Source organism: Haliotis asinina, chromosome 8, assembly GCF_037392515.1.
Source record: "Haliotis asinina isolate JCU_RB_2024 chromosome 8, JCU_Hal_asi_v2, whole genome shotgun sequence".
Taxonomy (NCBI): domain Eukaryota; kingdom Metazoa; phylum Mollusca; class Gastropoda; order Lepetellida; family Haliotidae; genus Haliotis; species Haliotis asinina.
Genome location: NC_090287.1, coordinates 5,058,575 through 5,083,789, shown reverse-complemented (window position 1 = coordinate 5,083,789; position 25,215 = coordinate 5,058,575). Strand labels below are relative to the sequence as shown.

The following is a 25,215-nucleotide window of genomic DNA, read 5'->3' as shown; positions in this document are numbered from 1 at the left end:
CTCATCTGGGACATGATGACATGCATCAGCCAGAGTGTTGGATTCCCTCTAGTCTCCTCTTTGGTGTTTAGGAAATCCAGTCTGGATTCTACAGCCACACCAGGACTTTCCAGGTGAAGAATCAAACACACACCTTATGGAAACACAAACACAATAGCCAGTGTACCACCCACCACAGTCAGCTGAACAAAGATTTGACATGAAACTGTAACAGTGTATCTGAGGGTTACCCTCTATCCATTGTCTGTGTATGGGGTTGGGGTTGGGGTTGGGGTTGGGGGTTACACCAGCTCCCACTCCCCTTCCCCCTCTCCCTCACTTCCCCCAGATAGTGTTCGGTGTACCAGGGGGTCGGTAGATATCTGCCGACGTTGGAAGTACTTGGTGCGACACTGGAGCAGGTGCCCCTCTCGGCTGATTGCCCACAGGTCATCTGTTGGAGATGCTGCAACGGCAATGATGTCATGAATGTGTGAACACTGAAGGTGACAAAACTTGTGACAATCTATCTGGCAAGTGTACAAAGGGACAGCCTATGCACACATCACGAAGTGGCTTCTTACATTCTTATGTTTACAAGATTTTTCGAACAAAATGTTTATCATTTAACAACATGTTCATTAGGCTGTCATCTGATGCTGATCTCAGTTCACTCAATCATCAACAGAGCTGAGAGCTATTCACAAATAAGCACTTGAACTTGATTGTGATATCGTTTAACTATGTCATATTCACACGAACACAACATTACCTTCTTTACCATTGTATCCTTGTGTCAGAGGAGAGCAGCATTAATCACAAACCTGTACTAATCCATCAGTTCTATTGGCCTGCTAATCCCTCCATTGATTCATCAGTATCCATCGGGTCTATTCATCTCTACTAATTCTTCATCTCTATTCATCTATCCATCAGTTCCAGTCACCTCCACTAATCCATCAGTTGTAATCACCTCTACTTACAGAGCAGTTCAATTCCCCTGTACTAATCCATCAGTTCCAATCACTTCTACTAATCCAGTGTTTCTAACGTTCTAATCACCTCTACCCACAGATCAGTTCTTTTCACCTACCTGACAGATGTGTGAAGACCCCTGGGACTTTCTTCCAGTAGTTGCCACACGGGTTGTCGCGGGAGATGCCGTAACGGTAGAGGACTTCTCCATGGGGGTTGAGGGCCCAAACCCCAGTCTTTGTCACAGTCAGCTCAGTAATCTGGGTACCTACAGACCATTACACATCAAAGCATTAGGCGGAATCATCCACTGGACTTATCAGTAATGTCAGGTACCATGGGTGACCAGTAATATTAGGCACACACATTTCCTGTACACTTGCATCCTCTGAGCATATTAGAAATCTATGATCGTGAATTTGAATTCCAGCTGGCTCTGGACATGTTTCTGGGTTGGTCAACCATACTTGTGCTTGTGGGTTTCAGTAATGTGGAAGACATCTGTGATCTACATCACTTTAGGCTTTCCTCTGAACTTTCAGCTAACAGGCCATAGTAACAAAGATGGAAGCACTAATTCCAAGTGATGATATTACTCCTCTACCATGCATCTGTCAACAGCCTGTTTTGCTGGTAATTTGAAATATGCCCATTTTAGTGAATAATTAATGCATGCCTGTTCAACCCTGGATACAAAACAAGAAACTGAGCCCACTAAATTACATGTCAGATATAGTCCTTGATATATTTGCACATTGTCTGTTTATCGCTCTGTACCAAAATATTGAATTACCTGGAACATGCACCCATTCTCGGCCGATTGGCATCCGATCTGTAATTCCTTGTCTCACATAACCAAGACGACGGTTGTCGATCGCCCACACCTGTTGACAAAACAGATTACAAAAATCGTTATTACATGCTCAGTGCACGTTGAGCCTCGGGGTAAGATGTGTGAGGCATGTCATTCCATGACCTTGGAGTACCCTTGACCTTGTGATAACTACAACAGTCAAATTGTAAAGGGAAGTCATTTCAAAACAGCATGAAACATTATTCAAGGATAGCCCAAAATAAAGTTTATCCACAGTGTAAAAGACAAAAGCTGTAATTAATTTTCAGAAGCAATCTTTGGGAGTACACATGTTGTCAGTTCCCTTCACTTTTCGTAATTTTGCGATTGATATTACGAAAAGCGATAAAATTATATCTTTGATAAAGCAAAAAGAAACATAGTCTTCCAAGATCCTATTGTCTTTAAGAATGTTGTTTAGCCAAATGAAATGCTAGTAACTTTGCTGTGATCCTATCACTCACTCACTCACTCACTCACCATCCACTCCAGCGGCCCCGTGACAACCTGGGTGAAGGTGATCTCAGAGAAGGAGTCAATGGGGAGCCAGGCAGGACTCAACTGCTGGTCTGTCGGAGCCTTGGCACCAATACGCTGGTACACCAAACCATTGCAGTCCACAGTCCAAACATACTGACTGTTACAGCTGACGTGGATCAGCTGGGAATCACCTGGATCAGTTGATGAGATGCTTATAGAAAATAAATCCTGAATATAGAAGTGCCATAGGTTGAGCAAATGCTACATGGTCTGACAAAACCCATAGTATCATTAATTGACCATTGGGAAAGAAAATGACATAAAATTTGTATGTGCACAAGTTATGTCAATTCATCATAATGGTACATATACATGAATTGAAGAGGAAAATATCCACAGACATTAAGTTCTCTCCCAAGGTTCCAGGCCTTACCTAGCTGTGACAGGTCCAGTTCTGCCCACGTTGCCCCCTGGGGACAGTAGGGGCCCATCCCAGCCCTCACCCATACATTGCCATCGTTGTCCAACCCCCACACAGCAATGGGTCCAGCATGCATGGACTTGAACATTGGTGATGGTGAGATGAGTGTTGCTTTCCTGGTGTCGGCTGGGAACACATACAGCTCCTGGTTTGGCTGCTGAGCCCACACCAGGCCTGGGAGAAGTTGTTAGTTGTAAGATAAGTGACATATTAGAAGTTGTGATGTGGGGTATACAGGGTGTTTTGCTCAAATGTTAGGTTAAAAAAATGTACCTACCAAGAACTTGCAAAATTCTGTATACCCAACATCATAATGCTATAATGACTTTATCTCACCAAATCTCTCATTTTGCAAACATAAGATTAAAGCAAACAGAAATTCAATCATATATTTTACTAACATTCCACTGATTAGTTGAACTTAACCACTGGTTCACTGTTGACTGACTGCCGTGGATGTATGCTTTTTCCATGATGTAGGATAAAAGAATTTATTATTGAAATTGGTTGCCCATAGATTCCACTATCAAAAAATGGTGTACAATTCTGCAAATGATTTCTTTTGGAATATTAAGGTGTCAGCTGGGACTCCATGACTGCACAATGAGATACAGCAAACACAAACAGGCAAACTGGCCACATGATGCAATGTGATGACCTACCCCAATCTAGATCCGCCACATTCGCAGACACAGTTTTCCAGGTGGCACTGGCAACCATGCCGAGTGGGTGTGCGTCTTCCCATCTGTAGCCTGCAACATTGCATTAGCATACAGTGAAAACACTGCAAATAACCAAGCCTTATCCATAGGTTTCACAGTAAGGCAAAACAGACATTGACAACATGGATTCCACTTAATTCTGAAAAGATTACCCTGGAAGATGTTCTTGCATCTACCCTGGAAGCAGCACCTGCAGACAAGGGGAATGTTCTTGTACCTACCTTGCAGACATGGAGGATGTTCTTGTACCTGCCTAAGGACATGAAGCATGTTCTTGTACCTACCATCTGCAGACAGGGAGGATGTTCTTGTTCTTGTACCTATCCTGCAGATATGGAGGATGTTCTTGTACCTACCCTAGAAGCTGCCCCTGCAGACATTGAGGATGTTCTTGTACCTACCCTGCAGACATGGAAGATGTTCTTGTACCAGCCATGCAGACATGAAGGATGTTCTTGTATCTACCTTGGTAACTGCTCCTGCAGACATTGAGGATGTTCTTGTATCTACATTGGTAGCTACTCCTGCAGGTATGGTGGATCTTCTAGTACTTACCTTATACACATGGAGGATGCTCTTGCACCTACCATCTGCAGACATGGAAGATGTTCTTGTACCTACCTTGGAAGCTGCCCCTGCAGACATTGAGGATGTTCTTGTACTCGAGGCACACCCAGACTCCCTGGGGCCCAGCAGTAATCAGCCCTCCTCGACTGGTGCTCAGTAGGTAAGATAATTTGTGGGGGTCAAACTTGTGGGCCAGAGATTTTAGGGCATCAAGTGCTGTGGCATCCTGGACAAAATACTCGCTCATGGGCACCTGGGGGTGGAAAACTAATCAAGTTAAAGATTGATGTTTGTATGATGTGACTTCTAAGTGGTAATGACCTAAGCATGTGTCAACCCCAATGCAGGTGTCTCTAGGGCTCCTTTTCAGTTAAAATGGGTTTGTTTGTTACTATCAAAATTAAACATATTGAGAGACCAAGCCTTAGTCTACGTTGGTTGTTTAGGGGGTCAATGGCAGGCAGATCGTTATTTTATCTCCTTTTTTATGGACATATATGGATACCATATTTCTGAACTGAAGATGTTTCCACTCATGAACTTAAACTAACCTGCCACCAGTGCCCATCTCCACAAGGTGTTGCCATGGTAATATTACAACAGAACCAGATGCGGCCGACAACATCCACACCCCATCCAGTTCCTTCATCTCCAAGGGTGACATGTGAAAACAGTATGTCCTCTGCAGCACTGGAAGATTAATGACATTATGAAGGCTACGGATGTTATAACAATCCTGTGCTCCATTGTTCAAAACAACCTTAACTCTTAAGGTCAACCTTATCTCTAAGATTACAACCTTAGATCTTTACTTAGGTTAGCCTTAAGTTAAGATTGATAACCAAGGTTGGACCGACCCAACCTCAGCCTCTCTAGGTTGAGAAGGGAATAAGGTGGCTGTTGTTATATTATACAACGAGACTGAGAGAAGTGGACACGCTGAATTCACGTGGTAACTAGGGACGCTGTCATTACTCCTGCACTGAAGAGTTCAGCCTTAGTTAAGGTTATGGCTAAGGTTGGAGTCTGAGTTAAGGTTGCCCTAAGGTTGTTTTGTGCAACGGGCATATCTTTTTCTTAAGGTGACAGCAACTCTAACCTTTGTGTTTAAGTTTGATCTTAGCTAAGGTTGTTTTGAATAACTGAACACTGGAGCAGGAACATATTATTAGAATAGTGATGCATATTGTACCACCCTAGTTACATACATAGCACGGTACCATGACTTAGAAACTAGTAATCTAATATTTAGATGCACAAATGCTTCTTTGACTGGTATTTGTTTTTATCCTTCAATTAATTTTGATTTAAAAAAAGAATTATATCATTTGACCTGGCTTCAGATTGTATTGTATAGTTAGTTCAGTGATGACATGACTAATTGTGTATAAAATGCAGGGTGTTTAGTGTATATATCTTTGAAAAAAGTTGCTCTGTTCTTTAAAGTTGGCAGTTAACACATGCTTCAAAAATGCATGGAAGTACATTAAGTAAGCTACCAGAACTTTTGTATTTTTGTACAGGTTTCTGATTGTGGATTTTACCTTGTTTGGTCTGCTGAAACAAGAAACAATCAACATAACATGGCCCCTGCTTCAGGGTCTTGATCACTTTTAAACAAAACAACTTTGGTGGAAGACACATATGAGTATCCATTCTAATCATGCTGATAACGCCATATTGGACAATAATCAGCACTAGTCCAGTTACTTGCAACAGTCAGTTGTGAAATTCAGCATGAGAGGTTTGCAGTCTTTCACAGTAACCATGGTAACAATACCTCACCTCCAATTCTTCCAGTCTGTTCCCTCCTGACAAACTTCAGTGATCCCTGACCTGTAGATGACCTTGTGGTTCTCGGTAATACCCCACACCACATGACCACGACACACTATCAACTTCAGACGTTCATTGCCATCAACTTTCAAGGACTTGAAACATGGCCGGTCTGCAGACAAACCTTTCTGCATCATCACATCACCATTGTTCTTGATATACCTGCAGCAAAATGAATGGAGAATATGTCATACCACAGTCAGTCAGGATGATCTCTGAAACCAGTAAAATAACGATAGAAGATTAGAGCTGGACAAAATAAATCTGTTTTTTTTCAAAAAAAAAAAGACAAAATGTCTGAAATCACTTATTCACACATTATTTTCATGGAAGTTCAGTTGTTCATTCTATACTTTCAAGGCTGTTGAGTTATCCATACATTATTTTCAAGGATGTTGAGTTATCCATACATTACTTTCAAGGATGTTCAGTTATTCATACATTACTTTCAAGGATGTTCAGTTATTCATACATTACTTTCAAAGATAATATATGAACAACCTTAAAACCTTCAAAAACGCAAATCAAAACACTCATAAACAAAAGAAATATATCATACTTTTCTTACATATCATAATTCCTGTTCTTCACCCCCCCAAAAATGTCTGACAACCAACCCTGTACTGTCTGAGAAAAACATATCTGTATCTTTAAAGTGAGTGAGTGAGTGAGTGAGTGAGTGAGTGAGTGAGTGAGTGAGTTTAGTTTTATGGGATACTCAGCAATATTCTGGCTATGTGGAGGGGTCTGTAAATATTCAAAGAATGTAAAAGAAAATGAGCAATCAATAACATGAGCATCCACCTGCGCAATTAGGAACCGATGTCATGTGTCAACCTAGTCAGTAAGCCTGAGCAAACAATCCCATTAGTCACCTCTAACAACAAGCATATGGCTTTTATATTGTTAGCTTGGGTTGTTGAGAACACTTTCTAGCCTAGATCTTCACAAGCCCTATGTTTAAAGTAAAATAATGAAATGTGATGATATATGCTGTATCTCACCAAGCGCAGTTGTCGTCCACACTGATGTAGCTGACGTCCTTCACAGCTTCCACCCATTTGAGCCCCTCGGGACGACGAGAACTCAGTTTGGTCCCGGCATACACTGTGGTCTTCTGCAGTCGCCACACAATGGAGCCACTGCTGGACACAGCGATCTGCTTGGCCTGACCGCTTGCCTTCCGCCACACAACACCCTTGACCCCATTCAACGAGCTATAGTAGATGTTCTCACTCTTGTCAGTGAACCAGATATGCGTCTCAGACACCACCAGGCTGTACACATTGGTGGGTGTGATGATTTCTGACCAGCTGTTGGCCAGTTTGAGAAGAGTTCCAGCTGCCACCTTATCATCAGCTATTGAAGCTGTAGGTACATATCCAGGAGGTGGAACATCTTCAGGAGAGGCCTGATCTGATTCCGGTTCCGGTTCTGGTTCTGGGGAGGACTGTTTCACACCACTGGGGCTTGTAATGTTGGAGTCAATGGATGATTGAGACATGTATTTCTTGTAGAAGTCTTCTGTTGAGGTGTCAGAGGTCATATACAGATTGCTTTTGCTTCTCAGGGGATCAGAGGACGGCGACACAGGTGACAAAACACCTGAGCTGAGAGACTGATCTCTTCCACTGACATCGGACACACTTGGAGCAGGATCTGTACCATAACCAGATGACAGCTCACGGGCCATTTTCCCCAGACGGTGAATCTTGTAGTCAGTGTTGTTGACATCAGGCAGACTTTTCTCATCCACATTGTAAGCATAGGGCACATTGGCAGGGTTGAACTCAGAACCTTCACTTGATGGTGTTACAGCTTCTGGGGTCTTGCTAAGTGACATCGTCTTCTCTGAGGCAATGGAGGATAAAGAGTCCATACCTTCCTGAAATCCCTGTTCCTCCACATTTTCCTCAGTTGAATTATTCTTCAACATCTCTGCTGTCCTCTTCAAAATTTCATTTGCTATTTCTAGAGTGTCCACAGGGCTGGGAGTTGTCTCCCTTACTGCATCAGTTGCGTCTGTCGCTTCATCAACAAGGGTTTGACTTGTGTCAGAGTTCAGGCTTATCTCATCTTCCTCCTTGACTGCTGACTTTTCTGCAGTGAAAAAGGACACATATACAACATCATAATAAAAGATGAAGTGAGATAAATTGTTTTTTAACAAGCGGAAATAGGCATGGTTTAGTAAGTGACTCCCTTTGCAATACTCAAGTTAAATTACAGCTGGAGAGACCAGAATACGATAGACATTTTGTTCTTATGTGGGGATCAGAAATCTGGTCCATACTGTGACCAATAAATACTGTTAGATCACCACACCACTCCTTGTTGTAAACAATAGGTACAGATTTCGAACCAGAGCTGTAAAGTCATGTCATTTTTTTTCAGTAATATTGGTTTACTTTATCTCTAGGAAAATTGACATAGCCAGTGAAAAACCAACAAATCCATAACTTAGAATTACAACTTGCAAGGCTTGTAACCTTCTTGAGCTGCCCCATTCATGATGTATACCTAGTCAAGGTGAGTCATGTGAATTTCTGAGAAAGAACACTTCACAGCAGTCATAGAATATATTTAAATCTAAAAGGCAAACTGCTGAAATCACACATTCCACATTCGGTTTCAAACTAAACTTTTTCAAGGATCTGGCCTAAATCTAAACGTTTTGTGATGCAGTGTGGAGTGACAAATACTTTCAGTAGCTGATATGTAGACTTGGCTGCAGCACCTATCTGCCTTGTTATGCTTAGCAGCTAAACATCAACTGAACCCAAACAAAAGCAGATAGATATCTTAAACTTATCCGGACTCATGTGTTATTGCTTATCTCCCTTTTTTCAGAAGCAAGCAATAACGTATGAGTCAGGATAAAGAAAAACAGAACAACACTGCATATAATGTTTAGTGAGTGATACTACTTTGGACCTTTACACTGTTAATAAATGTAAAATCAATAATTGTCTGTAACCAGTTTTTTTATTACTAATACCCTGTTCAGGTGTTTTAATCCACCTGATGCCCTTGGTCTACATCCACACAATGATTAGACAAGTGAGAGCATTTCTGTGTTGCTAATTATTTACTGATTAAGTTGTGGACACAGTAATCTTTTACAAATCTGAGGTGGTATTATGGAGATAAGGCACCGACTTGATTGTTAAAATAACACCCTATCATTCCTCATCATCTGTTTTCCACTACTTTTTCACTTGTCAAATTTCATTTTGGTTTCCATTTCTGATTATCCATGCCTTAAAGTATTAGCATTAATTCTGCAATGTTTTCCCTTTTAATAACAAAAGTTCACAGTTCTATCAAAGTCTTGATTCATATTTGCCATGACTCTTGTCAGTTGTTATTGTTTAAACTTCATCACCAATAGCAACCACAGAAGTGGCACTACCTGTTTTGTGCTTCTTCTTTTTATGCTTCTTTGTTTTAGGTGCAAACACAATGTCTCCAGTGTCTACCTTCTTGCTGACCTTGATTCTCTCCGAGATGAGGGACAAATGATCCTCTCCTTGCCTTAAATCACCAGAGGTATGTGGCTCACCACTAGTGGTTCTTCCTTCAGATACTGGATCATTCAGAATCAGCTCTCCTGATTGTGCATCGAATGTAGAAATCTGACAAAGGTCATGGCTTGCTTCAGGTGACATTGGTGACCCTGTGACTCCTGCATAAACCTGCAATGCTGTTAATTCAGGGGAATTAATTTTCACAACAGGTGGGAGATCAGGGGAGGTAAGTATTGTTTCTTTGCCACTACAGTTATGTCCATCTTTGCACTTATCATCATCATCAATCATCTGTTTCACAGACACTTCTTGCTGAAGATCAGATTCCCTGGATGAACGACGGTCAGATTTTAGATCCAAGAACTTAAATTTTCCCAAAATGTTTTTCTTTATAAATTTTCCAGGGGAGACATGTTGGCTTTCTTTCTCAGCTTTTCCACCAGATGTGTTGGCAGAAGTCACATGACTGTCACGTGAAACAGCCAAAGCAGATGCAGTAGGGGAATGAGCAGACGTTTGAGACGGAATGGATGACAATACTGCAAAGGTAAATAATAGTCAGTCAGTATTCTGGAAAAAGAAAAAGTAAATACTTACATCTGTGCAGGTGACAAATACAAGCTAGTCCTTACACATGGAGATTTACTTTTGTGTGTACAGACACAAGTGTGGCTATTTTGAAATAAGTCATCATGAAACACATATACGAAAAGGACTGGATGTTTCTCCATATTATAACCAACAAACTTAAGAAACACAGCAACTACTATGTATATGAATGAGTCATCTGTATTGAACACTGTGACCCAACTTAAAACACAACTATTTCCTTGTCTGGAAAGTTACAAGCTGTTTGCTGGTCATGATGGGGTCGAAAGGGTAAGGAAAACATAAAAACGAACAAAAACAGATGGCACATCAACCTATGGGCCCTGAGGCACCACTGAACAACGTATTTATCTCACCAAACACCTCAATGACAATTTTGAACTATTTGAAGCACATGTATCAGATCATAAATAGGAGTACCAGAGTTAGGCAATTATTACATACTGACAATTGCTAGACTTCCAGATGACACAATTACTAACAAGAAGCACCAAATGAATTTCCACAGTTGGGTATTCCCACTGGCTGACATAGAAAATGTTATCATTAAGCTTATTCAGCACTTACTATTTTTAACCAACGGAACTTCAGCTTTCTCTGCGATCCTGATGAGACTGCATTCCACATTTCGCCTAAGCACAAAAATCTCATCATTACACACAGAGATGTCAGCAATGTAGCCCAGCCGATCAGTCCCGGCAATAATCACGTTTGATTCAGGGTCGAGGATGAACATTCCAAGAGGAGTCCATGTCAAGAGCTGATTAGATCGATAGATAAAGAGTTTGCCGAACTGGGGCTCCTGTGAACCCATGCTCTTCTCCATCTTAAAAAGTGGAATGTCTGAATTTGAACTGCCAACAAGATCCTTAAACAAGAGTGTGTTTTTGACAATTCCACTTATGTCTGCTTTCCACAACCGACATCCTGGCCTTGAAGCATACAACTGTGCATCACTGACTTTACACAGACCAGGAATGAAACACGCACCAAATCCCCCCAGGCTGAAAAACAACAAAAAACTTGTTAAATTCTAAAGTAGCAGTCATGATACAACATCAATAAAATAGTCCCAAGGGAATATTAATTGACTATTGTTGGCACAGTCCAGATATATCATACAGTAGTAATCAGTAACTGAATCTAGCTCAAGTAAGTCTGTATGTATTTCCTCACCATCAAGATGTGAACTATATCCAATCACTATCAAGATACGTACTGCACATCCTCAATGTCAGGACATGTAGAGTACCCACTCACTATCAAGATATGCACCACACCACCACCCTGGCAAAATATGTGATGGACTGCCTCATTATTAAGACTATCAAGATATGTACCATATACTATACTCCCTCCTTATCAAAATATCCCCAACCCTGTGAAGACATGCACCATACCAGTTCCCAGGCAAGGTATGTGTAGAACCATCTAGACCATCAAGGTATGTACGCTGTACTGTACCACCTATCATGAAAAGTACCGTATTCCACCACTACGAAGGGAGACTCAACAATAACATCAAGACAGGTAAAGTGTTGTGATCATGTGTACATCTGCATGCTTACAGTTTTCTGTCCTGTTGTCCGACTTGAATGAGGCGATCCCTGTCGTCAAGGCGACAGATAAGTGACCGCTGTTTGGTAGACACGAGAAGGACCTTGTGGTTGTAGTTGAGCTGGATGATTTCCGTGTGTGTCTCGATCAGCAGGATTGTGGACTTACACTGACCCTGGGCAGATATCGGCAATTTCAACAGTGAAATATTTGTCAAAGACATGAAATTTTTTAACGCAAGAAAATAATAAATACATAAACTTCTATCCCAAAAATATAAAATGTCGCCAGGTAACAATTCAACAGAAGATATGGTGAAAAGAGACTCATAATAAGGCACTGGCTAGCTATTCTCGAAACGTTTCTTAGCCCTATGAACTTCTTAAGCCTATTCTTAACACACTGGCTACAATCGAAGTTAAGAATTCTTGGGGCTACAAACGTTTCGAGAATAAGGGCGCTGTTTCTTTGTGATAAAAATATCATTTGTCTCAAAATAGATAGACTTGGTACCACTCCACCTCCGTGACTCATCTCATATCACTCCAACCCCTGACACACCTGGTACCACTCCACCTCCGTGACTCATCTCGCATCACTCCAACCCCTGACACACCTGATACTACTCCACCTCCTTGACTCATCTCGTATCACTCCAACCCCTGACACACCTGATACTACTCCACCTCCTTGACTCATCTCGCATCACTCCAACCCCTGACACACCTGATACTACTCCACCTCCTTGACTCATCTCGTATCACTCCAACCCCTGACACACCTGATACTACTCCACCTCCTTGACTCATCTCGCATCACTCCAACCCCTGACCCACCTGATACTACTCCACCTCCTTGACTCATCTCGTATCACTCCAACCCCTGACACACCTGATACTACTCCACCTCCGTTACTCATCTCGTATCACTCCAACCCCTGACACACCTGATACTACTCCACCTCCTTGACTCATCTCGCATCACTCCAACCCCTGACACACCTGATACTACTCCACCTCCTTGACTCATCTCGTATCACTCCAACCCCTGACCCACCTGATACTACTCCACCTCCTTGACTCATCTCGCATCACTCCAACCCCTGACCCACCTGATACTACTCCACCTCCTTGACTCATCTCGTATCACTCCAACCCCTGACACACCTGATACTACTCCACCTCCTTGACTCATCTCGTATCACTCCAACCCCTGACCCACCTGATACTACTCCACCTCCTTGACTCATCTCGCATCACTCCAACCCCTGACCCACCTGATACTACTCCACCTCCTTGACTCATCTCGTATCACTCCAACCCCTGACACACCTGATACTACTCCACCTCCGTGACTCATCTCGCATCACTCCAACCCCTGACACACCTGATACTACTCCACCTCCTTGACTCATCTCGTATCACTCCAACCCCTGACACACCTGATACTACTCCACCTCCTTGACTCATCTCGTATCACTCCAACCCCTGACACACCTGATACTACTCCACCTCCGTGACTCATCTCGTATCACTCCAACCCCTGACACACCTGATACTACTCCACCTCCTTGACTCATCTCGTATCACTCCAACCCCTGACACACCTGATACTACTCCACCTCCTTGACTCATCTCGTATCACTCCAACCCCTCACCCACCTGATACTACTCCACCTCCTTGACTCATCTCGTATCACTCCAACCCCTGACACACCTGATACTACTCCACCTCCGTGACTCATCTCGTATCACTCCAACCCCTGACACACCTGATACTACTCCACCTCCTTGACTCATCTCGTATCACTCCAACCCCTGACACACCTGATACTACTCCACCTCCTTGACTCATCTCGTATCACTCCAACCCCTCACCCACCTGATACTACTCCACCTCCTTGACTCATCTCGCATCACTCCAACCCCTCACCCACCTGATACTACTCCACCTCCTTGACTCATCTCATATCACTCCAACCCCTCACCCACCTGATAGAAGTCCACTTCAGTGGTGACAACTGTACCACTCTTGTCCCCAGAGAACAACTTCATGCCATTAGTGCTCCACTCCACACAGGTCAGGTAGGAACGGTGCATGTCTTTCACATGGAACTTCTGAAGCTGTAAGACAACTCTAGACTGAGACATACATACCTGACACACACACAGTCATCGCCTTACAACCATAACTCATAACAACTCAAAGCGGCCATAGTTTTTCGTTTGTATTAACTGTAGTTTGAAATGCAGATTTTGACTAAGTGACCAGCACCTATAAAGACAATTCATTCCATTTGCCAGTGCTTACAGATATCAGCTGAAAAAATAATACACACAGTTCTTATCGCAAGAATGCTTGTTGTTTTTAAATGAAAAGACTCCCTATCTAACATCTGCATCTATCAACTGCTTGATCCATCAGGTGTAGTGCCGCTCTTAAGCTTGATAAAAACAAGGTTTTCTGCCACTGACTTATCAAGGTGTCTCCCATTCTCGTGGTATAACGAGGAAGTAACATTATGAAGTGTAAGGAAGAGGATTCTTGTTGGAAAGGGAGGGAAAAAGTAATGATTTGTCATAATTAGAATATCACTTAAGCGGCCTTCTCAAGACAACTAAATTTTGACAAAACATGTTCTTAAAATTTTAAAAGTTGTCAAACTTGCGTTTTCACACGTCAAACACGTCATCAAACTTTTGTGGCATTTGAGCACCACGTCTATATCGTTGAGGGCATGGGACAGTTTTCTTGACTGCATTTGGTTGTTTCTGAACAATATGAATTTGACAACACCTCACACATCAAACTCAAATATGTCAACACCAAAAGTCTGATGGAAACGTTGGTGAAAAAAAGAGACCAATCCTACTTCTTGACAACAGTTTGACAACTCTGAAATTGGTGTTGGTGGACAATTGTTGAAATGTACACACTTTCGAACTTGAGTTTGACAACATGTAAATGTTAGTTTTACATTTGAAGCTCACTTGAAGCTCACTGGAACGTCTGTTCCAGATTATAATGGCCATTACACAACTGGAATGTAGTGGAGTGTGACATTCTAGGGAGGATCTGCGTCTGGTAAACAAGCAGCTGTTGTCATGTGAAGACTGACTCATGACCTGGATCAGCCAGACTACTGAGAGGGTGTGTAGGTGAGATGAAACCAGTGTTCATGACAGATTTAGGATTTCACTCAAACAGCACGGTGCATGTAAGAGAGTGTCGTTGGTTATATCAGACTGGTTTCTTGACACGTCAAAAAAAATAGAGCAGCTTTCAGATCTCTGACACATGAGAATAACTACTCCATGGCTTGGAAGTAATGATATGGAATCATGTCCACCCAACAAAATCATGAAACGTCAATGTTAACATGAAACTTTGAATGAAGTAATGACTTGTCACCAATGTTCCAGCAAAGGATATTTATTCAAGAAGACTCCATGTGTGTATCATAGTAGCGACGTGTTACCAGTGTTGTTCTACGCTGTGGAATGATTGTAATGAGAGAAGCAAGATGTTGTGTCATTATAACCGTAAACGTACTACATCAAACTGAATCAAAACCTTTTAGTATGTTGTCAGAGAAACCAGGTTGAACTACCAACTGGCCATAAAGTAAATTCTTCGTATGCCAAGGGCAAAGTCTCTGTAAGACACAAGTAAAGACTTCATATGACAAGGGTAAAGAATTTGTATCACAAATGTAAAGTCTTTGCATGACAAAGGTAAAGTGATTGAGTGAGTTTAGTTTTACGCCACACTCAGCAATATTCCAGCCATATGGTGGCAGCCTGTAAATAATCAAGTCTGGACCAGACTATCCAGTGACCAACAAAATGAGCATCGGGGAACTGATGATATGTGTCAAACATGTAATCGAGCCTGACCACACAATCCAATTAGTCTCCTCTTACGACAAGCATACTCACCTTTTATGGCAAGCATGTGTTCTTGAAGGCCTATTCTAGCCCGGGACCTTCATGGGTGTCAAAGGTAAAGTCTTTGTATGACAAGGGTGGTATCAGGCTAACTGGCCCCCAGACAACTGCCCCCCAACATCTGCCCCCTGGCTATCTGCCCCCCATCCTTTGTGCCCCCTGGACAGTTGTCCCCCACGTTAATAGCCCCTCGGACAACTGCCTGTGTTATGATGTTATTTTTATTTATAGCACTATATAATACCACAACACATCATCTTTAGATTCAATACGAATATCAATTTATTTAAAAAGACAGATTGTGGGATATGGCTCTTAAAAATTTCAAAATATGCATCGAGTCATATACCTCAACAACACATGCAAGTCTGTTGGCATTGTCACGGTAGGTTTTTCGTTTGGGGGGTGGTTCCTGGCTAGTCACCATCTGATTCATCTGTACTTCATTCAGTGCCTGTTCTTTTTGCAAGACTCCAATAAATGTCCAGATGTTGGGATGGCTAGCCTGTATGCTGGACTGCAGGTGACGATGAAAGCCTTCAACAGCATTGTTTGTCCATGATATGTCTGACTCATTTCTGCCGTGAACATTCCAAAGGTCTATTTTGTAGCGAGGGGGGCATCTACCTCGTCGATGGGGGTGGCCAATGTATGTATCATCGAAGTAGTTGATTACTGGCTGGAAGACTTCTGGAAGGTTCTGTTCAAGGGTCTCAAAGGCAGTTGGTGTGTTGTTACTATTGGGGGTACTTGTCCCAGGGGACAATTAGCTTAGGGGGCAGTTGTCCAGGGGGCACAATGTACGGGGGGCAGATAGCCAAGGGGCAGTTGGCAGGGGGGCAGTTGTCCGGGGGGCAGTTAGCCTAGACCCACAAGGGTAAAGATTTTGTATAAAAAACATAAAGTGTTTGTATGAAATGGGTAGTCTTTGTAATTTGAATGACCAGAGTAAAGTCTTTGTATGACAAATTTTCACATTACAATCCACGAAATATTTGTCAGCTGAGACTACAAAGCTTTTCACACTTCATGGGACATGTTTGTATGGACTGGGAAATATACATGTCCAAACTGTGACTTTTCATGGATATGTCACGTGCAGACTAAAACATATACATCAACCTCTCCATGCATAGCATCTCATTTTAAATTTAAAGGACCACTAAACTCAGTTTTTTGGTACTCTTTTTATCACTGCATATGAAAGACTTTTGGTTAGTCATAAACAAAACACCATTTTTTTAAAAAAAAAACTTGTGGTTAAAAGTTAAAAGTTGCTAAAAAGCCGTCTGCTTTTATCTCCACTGCAAACGAAACTGCAGACAGGTTACGTAACTCTGTCGCCAGAGCCCTACAGTGATATCATAGAAGGAAATGTTTCCAGTTAAATGTATAGAAAATGTGTAGGAAGCTTGTCATTTTGCTGATTTCTCGACATCACCAAAGACATGCCGAATTGTTGTGTTGCCATCAATTGTTCCTTGGGGTCAGGTGATGGTGTCACTATGCACAGATTTCCACCAGACTCCGTAGTTTGTGCTTAAATTAGTTGTTAGTGTGTGCGAAGTGAGCTTTGTGGAAGCCTGTGGTGTATACTAAATCGGATAGAAAATGGAGTTTAAGTTTCATCGAGTTTATAAAATTAAGACTGCTTACTACACATTGCTGACCAAAAGGATTTTGCATGGATATAACGCTTTCTTCCTCGGAAACGAGGTTGTGGTCCAAGTGACAATATTATCGTAAGTAATCTTATATTGACCCCTTATATTGACTGATTCGAAGAGTGAAATTGTTATGTTATAAGCAATGTCATGTAAAATCCTAATGTCCATCAATAAAATACATATTTTACTACTAGTAGAAAGTAATTTTGATTTTGTAAGTCGGTGAAAACAAACTTAAATAGCATTCATCCTCAGACAGGGTGCCGCCATTTTTGAAAATCGTGAAGTTCAATTCATTTGAATTAATGAGATTATGTATGGTTTGTTCTCATCACGTTAGAAAGTCAAAACTACATAAATATGTATTTGAATCATTACCAAAAGGAATTTGCTTGACACAACCTGTAACATAACCTAAGCTAGGTCGGGGTCAAAGTGAAAATGCTGCGCGATAAATTTCTTCACTTGCTAAATTTACTTGATTTGTAACGTTCACTCACCAGTATGTAGACACTTGTCAATATACGTCTTTATACTTGGTCTCATAATCCTAATTACTTTATAATCATACTTGTATACATTCTTAAACTTAATAAAAAGAAGCGATCTGCATTTGGATAACAGGAATGCAACATGTAGACATTTCATAGTTTTCCTGTATGAATCATAATTCGCACACACGCCCTAGTGTATGTCGTCTGCATCATTGCACTTAACGACGAAAACAATGATTCTGTTGAAAGCTACGACAACTTATTAAAAACAAAAATGCAAATATTAAAATTAAAGTTACAGTAGCAATGTCAGGCTATTACCTTCTTCGAGGAATGTTTCCATCAATATCCACAAAAACAAGTGATATATAATTCATCTGCAGATATCCCAAGTGATGCGTCTTTTAACAGTCTAATATAAGTAAACGTGATGTATCGTTGCAGGTTTTTCACATTGCTGTATAGTTTCATTGGTTACCCAAGGTAGCACACCTGGCAACTAATTGCATAATGTGCGTCATTCTTTTTAAAAAGTTATTTAGTTAGCCAATAATGAGCAATCAATCAATGTATTGGCGGTTATTCCTTTGAAAGAAGGGTGTTGTTTTACATAGATACAGACACGACAGAGTGTATTCAGTATAGATTAGTAAATGTACATACATAAACACTACCTTTTGACAAATCCCCCATTTAAATCCCCATAAATCTAATTAATCAATCAGCGTGTTATCGGTTAATCCTTTGATCGATCCAGACAAAAGAAATGCCAAATGGGGGCCGTTGTCGGGTAATCTAAGTGGCGTTACCACTAATTATACCTGTTATAGATTCATTAACTGAGCATCAAGTGAATGATGACAAATAAAGTGTAAGTTTATACCACCTAACACAGATTACAATCTAGCGACACCAAGTGATTTTGACAGAATCGTCTATGAAAACAAGGGTTGTAACTCGAAAACTAGGCAAAGCAGGAGACAAAACTAAATGATAGTAGATTGTGAGAACATATAGCTTTCATTTTTCTCAACAGATTTCGCGATTTCAGGTTTGTACAAACCTGTTAACGGAATAGTTTAACCCCTGAAATGTAGATGAATACTGCACAGACCCTCATTTCTATACCCACTATTACGTCATGGAGATGCGCCGCTCTGATTGGTTGAAATTTCGTTTGCGGCTGAGAATTGTGCACTGTTGACAAAAAGGTCCATTTAAGGTAATTAAAGATTGAAATGAGCAGTTTTAATGACCGGGTTTCATTTATGATGATGTCAGCAAGTGATTTTGCATGTGTACCCTATTAGAGGATATGTGACCTTTAAAGGCTATTTCTCTAAAACAACCTCTGAAATTCATCTCACATGATTCTTTTCAGCAACAGTACGGGTTTCAGTGAACAAGGCAAGAATTACTCAACATGAAGGAGTTGGTACACAAAGACCATTCAACAAACAACAGTGGGGAAAGGTTTACACTTCACTTTTTGTCATTGTTGAACATGATGGATCTGTTTGTGCATGTGGGATTGTGACGACACAGGTTTGTTGTTTCCCCTCGACGGGCAGTTGCATGTCCTTCCTGTATCACTAACCTGCTTGTTGAGGCCTGTCATCATGGATGGCAGCATGAACATACACACAGCACCTGATGCCATGCCAACGGCCAGCTGGTAGTCTATCCCATGATGCAACTGGATGCAGGTGACAACATCACTGGGCGTCTGCAACCATAGATTGTGTAAATACGCTGTCACTAATAATCACCATACATCACCTTCTGATGTGCTAGACCTATATTGTTTCCTTCATTGTGGCTGGAATATATTACCTCTTTTTTTGACCATACATTTTGAAAGGTAATAATGTTTGTTACATAACATTAAAATAACATATTAGATAACTATATCATGTTTAACATGTTTGTACTTCGGTCAATTTGTATTTTTTTTTGGTGACATTTAATAAATCATTAAAGCAACATTTACTGACCAACAAAAGCAAGACAACTTTGACTTTTTGTCAAGTTTTATATAGAAGACGTAAACATGAACACCTTCTTTACAAGAGTTCCTTTTGTGTTTCATTTCCTATTCAGTATTACATTTGTAACATGTTTGAGCAGTCTTTTGTTTGCAATTGTTTAGAATTGCTTTTAAATCACCTACTGTTTACCTGCATGTATGTTACCAAGAAAGAACGCAAAGCAAGAAATAGACAATATCAGCTGAACATGTTTGAAAAATGTCTTTACTCAATAAACATGAGGGTGGTATGGTGGCAAAGTGGTGGCAGGCTGAAGGCCCAGGTGTGATGAATATTTTTATCAGGCTGTAATCTTAAATGATTTAAAAGCGTATCAAAACGTAATAAGTTGGAGAGAGATATTTTCAAAAAGACCCCACAAACCAATCAAAACATTGCCTGTGGGGATTTACTGGCTGAACTGCACTTTTACAAGGCTCTTTCGCACACTGTATTTGATGCCCACTTCTTGTGTTCCCTACTGATATTTGTTGGTATATTGTTAAAAGTGACATTAAACCATACTCAATCAACCAGTCAGTAAACACAGCATTTGAGTGGATGGCTCTATTTATCATGGAGTTCCAAATGATTTGCAGCAACGTTTATCTACACAATCCCAGATCCATCTGGAAGCTCTTACCAATACTTCCTGGCAAAACCAGACATTAGTTTACTGAGACTCTGAAATTGCCACTGTAAGGAAGTAGACCATGCAATGATCCAGTTTACTGATGTCAGAAAATTGAACTGTGAAAGATGGGCACAGAGCAGAGATGATTTCATATATGCCTGTCAAATCTGACGAAGATCCACCCTGAACTCACTTCATGAAAATTAATTATGCTACACTGAAATATCATGTAGGTCTATGGATATGACATCAAGTGTCCAAACATGACTGGCACGGGTCTGTATATTGGTGTATTTCAGAGTGGGACACCAGAAATGGGTTTTATAGGTAGCATCCACGAAGGGAATCAAATCTGGGTTTTCAGGGTGGCAAATGAAACGTTACCCACTGAACTACCCCACCATCCTGATGAAGTGGAGGCATTGATGAGAAAACAACTTTATGAAGGAAAACATCATTCTAAGTTGTTTTAGGCCTTGAACATCATGTTCATGTGCTACATTTTACACGTAATGTCAAACATGTCTACGTACTGGCCACATTTTACGTGGGAATCGTTCACCACAAATATGAATAATTAGAGATGATAAATAGAACAAAAACTTTCAATGGATGGTTAATCTATTTTTTTCTATTTCAATTAACCATGTTTGCAACTGGCATTATAAAGAATCTTTGTTGTGTCTGACCACACGATTTCACAATTTGATTGCTGTAAGTCAGATGTATGTCAGGGTCTTTCCGACCATTCAGTCCTTTGAAAATAATGAATTCAACTATGCTGTGCATCAACAGAATTAAGCACCAAACAGGAGAAAATGCAAGACTTGCAAGTGTTGGTAATAGGATGCACCTCAGCTGAGTAATGCATCAAAGTATGCTGTAAATATTGAACAATAAACATGACTTACATCAGTCTTCAGTCTTTCCATAGAGTGCTTCTTTCTATCATAGAGAAATATCAGGCCAATGTTTGTCCCCAGCGCAATGTATGATTCATCCACTGACACACACGTCAAAATGAGGTCACACTGCATGAGGAGACCTCGCTGAGCCTTCTTTGGTATCTGAGAGAGAATTCCCCACAGAGGTTCAAACTCCCTTGGAATAGGCATTTCATCCATTTTCTCTTCAGTTCCAGAAACTGCACTCTTTCCTGAGCTCGTTCCTGGAAGAGAACTACCATCTTCAGCTTTATCCTCAGTCTCAGAAACTGCACTCTTTCCTGAGCTCGTTCCTGGAAGAGAACTACCATCTTCAGCTTTATCCTCAGTCTCAGAAACTGCACTCTTTCCTGAGCTCGTTCCTGGAAGAGAACTACCATCTTCAGCTTTATCCTCAGTCTCAGAAACTGCACTCTTTCCTGAGCTCGTTCCTGGAAGAGAACTACCATCTTCAGCTTTATCCTCAGTCTCAGAAACTGCACTCTTTCCTGAGCTCGTTCCTGGAAGAGAACTACCATCTTCAGCTTTATCCTCAGTCTCAGAAACTGCACTCTTTCCTGAGCTCATTCCTGGAGAAGCACCAACATCAACCTCTTTCTCAGTTCCAGAAACGTCATTCTTTCCTGAACTCACTCCTGTAAGAGCACCAACATCAACCTCTTTCTCAGTTCCAGAAACATCATTCTTTCCTGAACTCACTCCTGTAAGAGCACCACCATCATCAACGTTTTCCTCTGTCTCAGAAACTTCACTCCTTCCTGAACTTGTTCCTGCTGGAGCACTGACACCACCTTCAAACTGTTCCAATACTTCTGATGATGGAACATGAGGTCTGGTTGTAGCAACATCATGCCCATGAGAATCACCTTGAATCATTTCTTTCTTGTCTTCATCCTCAGTGAAGGATGAAATTACTTCTTTCACATCATCAGCAAGGTCAGGTTTATCTTTCTCTGACTTGTTTGAATCAGTTGCTTCTGCAACAGCTCTTGATTCAAGGCCATCTTCATTTCCTTTCATGGCTTCTCCACTGGTTCCCTCCAGAGCACCTTTCTCTTTCCCTGGAACTTCCTCCATTTTACGTATACAATCATCAGACATGATGTGCTTCTAGATTTAGTTGTTTCAGAAGTCCTGAAACTATGCTCCTTTGAATCACATAGCATGTACTACGTCACTCTGTGCATAAGGCTTTGACTCACATTTTCACAAGAGCTGCAAGAAACAAGAAACACATCCATCAGTGATACATTGCTTTATGGAGCCCATGGTAATCTCGCTCAGTCCATACCTGCTTCTCTTAGTGTGTGCTCAGCGTGCACTGGGCGATTCTCAAAATCACTAATGTATAATCTTCTGTATACATGAACAGTAACACTGTGGGATCAACCAGCTATTGTTCCACTGACTGCCTTGTTGACGTACTTATCTCTGCTGAAGATTACATTAGTAAGCTACATGAAATACAGTTAAAAGTTGTGTCCCATTATTGTGTGTGTCCTGTTATACTAAACTCGGCATATTTTGGTTAAATGGTGTAATCCACTGAGATACCATGCTGCAGTTCACAAGCCCTTCTTTACTTAGGAAATGACATCTGCCAAACAGGGTAACAAATACTATGTTGTAGCAGGGTAAGGACAAGTAATGTTATTTAGCATCTTTTTGTATGCAGGATCATAGGATGTTTTTTCTGATTTGAGGGCAAAGTACAAATATTAAAATAATCATGACAATGCATTGTCACAGTTTTAATCCATATCAATTTCACAGCACGTCCATCCTAGAATATATTATAGGTACAACTGATCAATTTGATCACTGTGAACTGTTATCTTAAGCAAAGGTCAGTAATAACATAATCTATGGCATCATCAAAGGAGTAACAACCCTTGTTGAAGACCAGTGAGATGTTGAAACTGTATTCAAAGGTACATCGAGTACTTCAGGAGTGGTTATAATTCTGGAAATAGTGAAATCAGTAGCTGCTGGAACTCAACCTATTCTCAACTGTGACAAAATAACCTTAGAAATTTGACTGCTTGAGGGGTTATATAGACCACTGTCACATTGTGTTGACAGCCTCTATCTGATAACTGATAATGTATAGCAGTAGATATGATACAGCAGCAGAATACTGAACCTGAACATACCTGAACACACTGGACCATGGATTAGAGTATCACCATGCAAATATACTCTCAATAGCAGGAGCAATGATAGTAGACTATCTGTATGTCTTATTCAAGTAATGCATGTGTAACTGTGAAGAAAAATGTGAAAATGGGAAATACTTGGTCTGACAGGGTTGTTGGTACAGGTTTTATATACATGTACTCTAGGCAGTCTTCTGTTTACAGAAATGTAGCCCACACAAAGCCAAAATACACAGACGTACCTTGTAACAAAATGGCAAATGAGTCCATATTCATAACTTCAAAACCCAAACCTGTTCCTGATATTTTTCCCATTAGTTTAATCACAAATAATACTGTGGATCCCCAAATATCTGTCACTTTGTACTCTTGTTTCTTATATTACAGAACTGAATATATCTAAAACAATATGACAGTTTTGATGAAAAAAAACCCCAGTGACGAATGTACTCATACTTGGGTACATGTTGGTAATCTGATTTCTGTACATCTGTGATACAAATCTGTAGTACCTTTGCTGACAACCCCACAGAAATACTTGGGTTTTTACACTTAGAATGTTTACAAGGTAAATAGAAACATAAACATTCTTGTATTCAGTTAGTTATTGATGATCGCACTGATTAAAATGGAGTATTTTCACATGAACTTTGGTGTTACTTATCAAAACAACATATGTTTGATGGAACATACCACAGCCCCACAGGATTATAAATAGTCGACAATCTTTTTTATATATAAGGACAGCAATGTGCTCACTGGTCATTTTCAAAATACGTTAACACTCTCCACAAGTTCAAAACATGACATAGAATTTATGATTTTATTAAATCAATGAATGTAATGTTACTTGAGCTTCTGGATTCTTTTTGCATTGGGTGCGCAATATTTCATATTTGTTTTTCATTCGTCTTATACTCGATTCGTGTCAGCATGTCAAAAACAGCAGTTCCTGATTTAGAACATGTTTCAGGGCACATTCAAGTGAGAGGAACGACTCCGTCCTGACTTATCTGGTGACGAGGAGTAACTTCCACACAGTGTCAGTTCACACATTATGTAATTTCAATAAGATCTGACATTCTGCCTGGAATATAAGTAGATTATAATAGAAGCATAGTTGGAGAATTGCGGTACTCAAAGGACATGTGCCATCTGTTAAAGTAAAAAGGTAAATTACAGAGATATAGTGATAGCACTTTACCAGCGACAACAGCTCATGTGACAGACTTCGCCATGACGTTTTATCGATTGAGATGAGTCCACTTCAAAAAGAGGGTGTGTCGAAAACCTATTTTGAACTGAAGACTGTGTGAAAATTAGCAGACGCTTCGGAAACGTAGCCCCTAGTATCACTCACAGTCATCCGTTATTCTGCCCTGCAAGACGTACGATGTATGCACACAGAAATATGCATCCAAATGTACAAGTTCTCATTACACCCACCGTGTTTTGGAATCGCCCGTAGGGGGTTTCCCCGTGTAGGATCCTGTTCCGGCAGAGGTTACCGGATGGACAACGCGCAACGAACCGTTATTGATTTTGTGTGTACATGTTTAGTAAATACATTGACATTCTGTCTTGTTTATACGCATAAAGCAGTATACATATTCCTCGACTAATGGTCTTGGCTTACATCTGCAGTCGACGTTATTCATGCATGATAGGGCATTACGGAACACTCAATCAAACCAAAATCTTTGCTTGGAGCGGGGGCGGTTTATAATGTATATCATGTACTTATGACAACTTGTATTTTA

At 40.8% G+C, this 25,215-nt stretch overlaps 1 protein-coding gene across 1 annotated transcript; it reads right to left on the bottom strand.

Moving 5' to 3' along the window:
• Positions 1-214: 214 nt before the first annotated feature.
• LOC137295470 (tectonin beta-propeller repeat-containing protein 2-like) lies at positions 215-24,708 on the bottom strand. The gene is made up of 17 exons (XM_067826860.1): positions 24,660-24,708; positions 21,267-22,514; positions 19,292-19,420; positions 13,578-13,709; positions 11,598-11,761; positions 10,597-11,033; positions 9,306-9,959; positions 6,898-7,993; positions 5,843-6,055; positions 4,609-4,747; positions 4,112-4,310; positions 3,431-3,520; positions 2,721-2,942; positions 2,288-2,478; positions 1,748-1,838; positions 1,073-1,222; positions 215-445 (listed from the first exon to the last, which is right to left on the bottom strand). Exons 2-17 carry the CDS (start codon positions 22,398-22,400, stop codon positions 282-284), a joined length of 5,205 nt encoding a protein of 1,734 aa, XP_067682961.1. The 5' UTR covers positions 22,401-22,514; positions 24,660-24,708; the 3' UTR covers positions 215-281.
• Between the last annotated feature and the right edge of the window lie 507 nt (positions 24,709-25,215).

Excerpts from the sequence above, each read along its gene's own strand:
- LOC137295470 (XM_067826860.1), bottom strand. The coding sequence starts at position 22,400 with ATGTCTGATGATTGTATACGTAAAATGGAGGAAGTTCCAGGGAAAGAG. Across the intron at positions 13,710-19,291 it reads TGACAGGCCTCAACAAGCAG|CTTCAGAAGTTCCATGTGAA; the intron begins GTTAGTGATACA and ends GTTGTCTTACAG. Across the intron at positions 4,748-5,842 it reads ACAGACTGGAAGAATTGGAG|TGCTGCAGAGGACATACTGT; the intron begins GTGAGGTATTGT and ends TTAATCTTCCAG.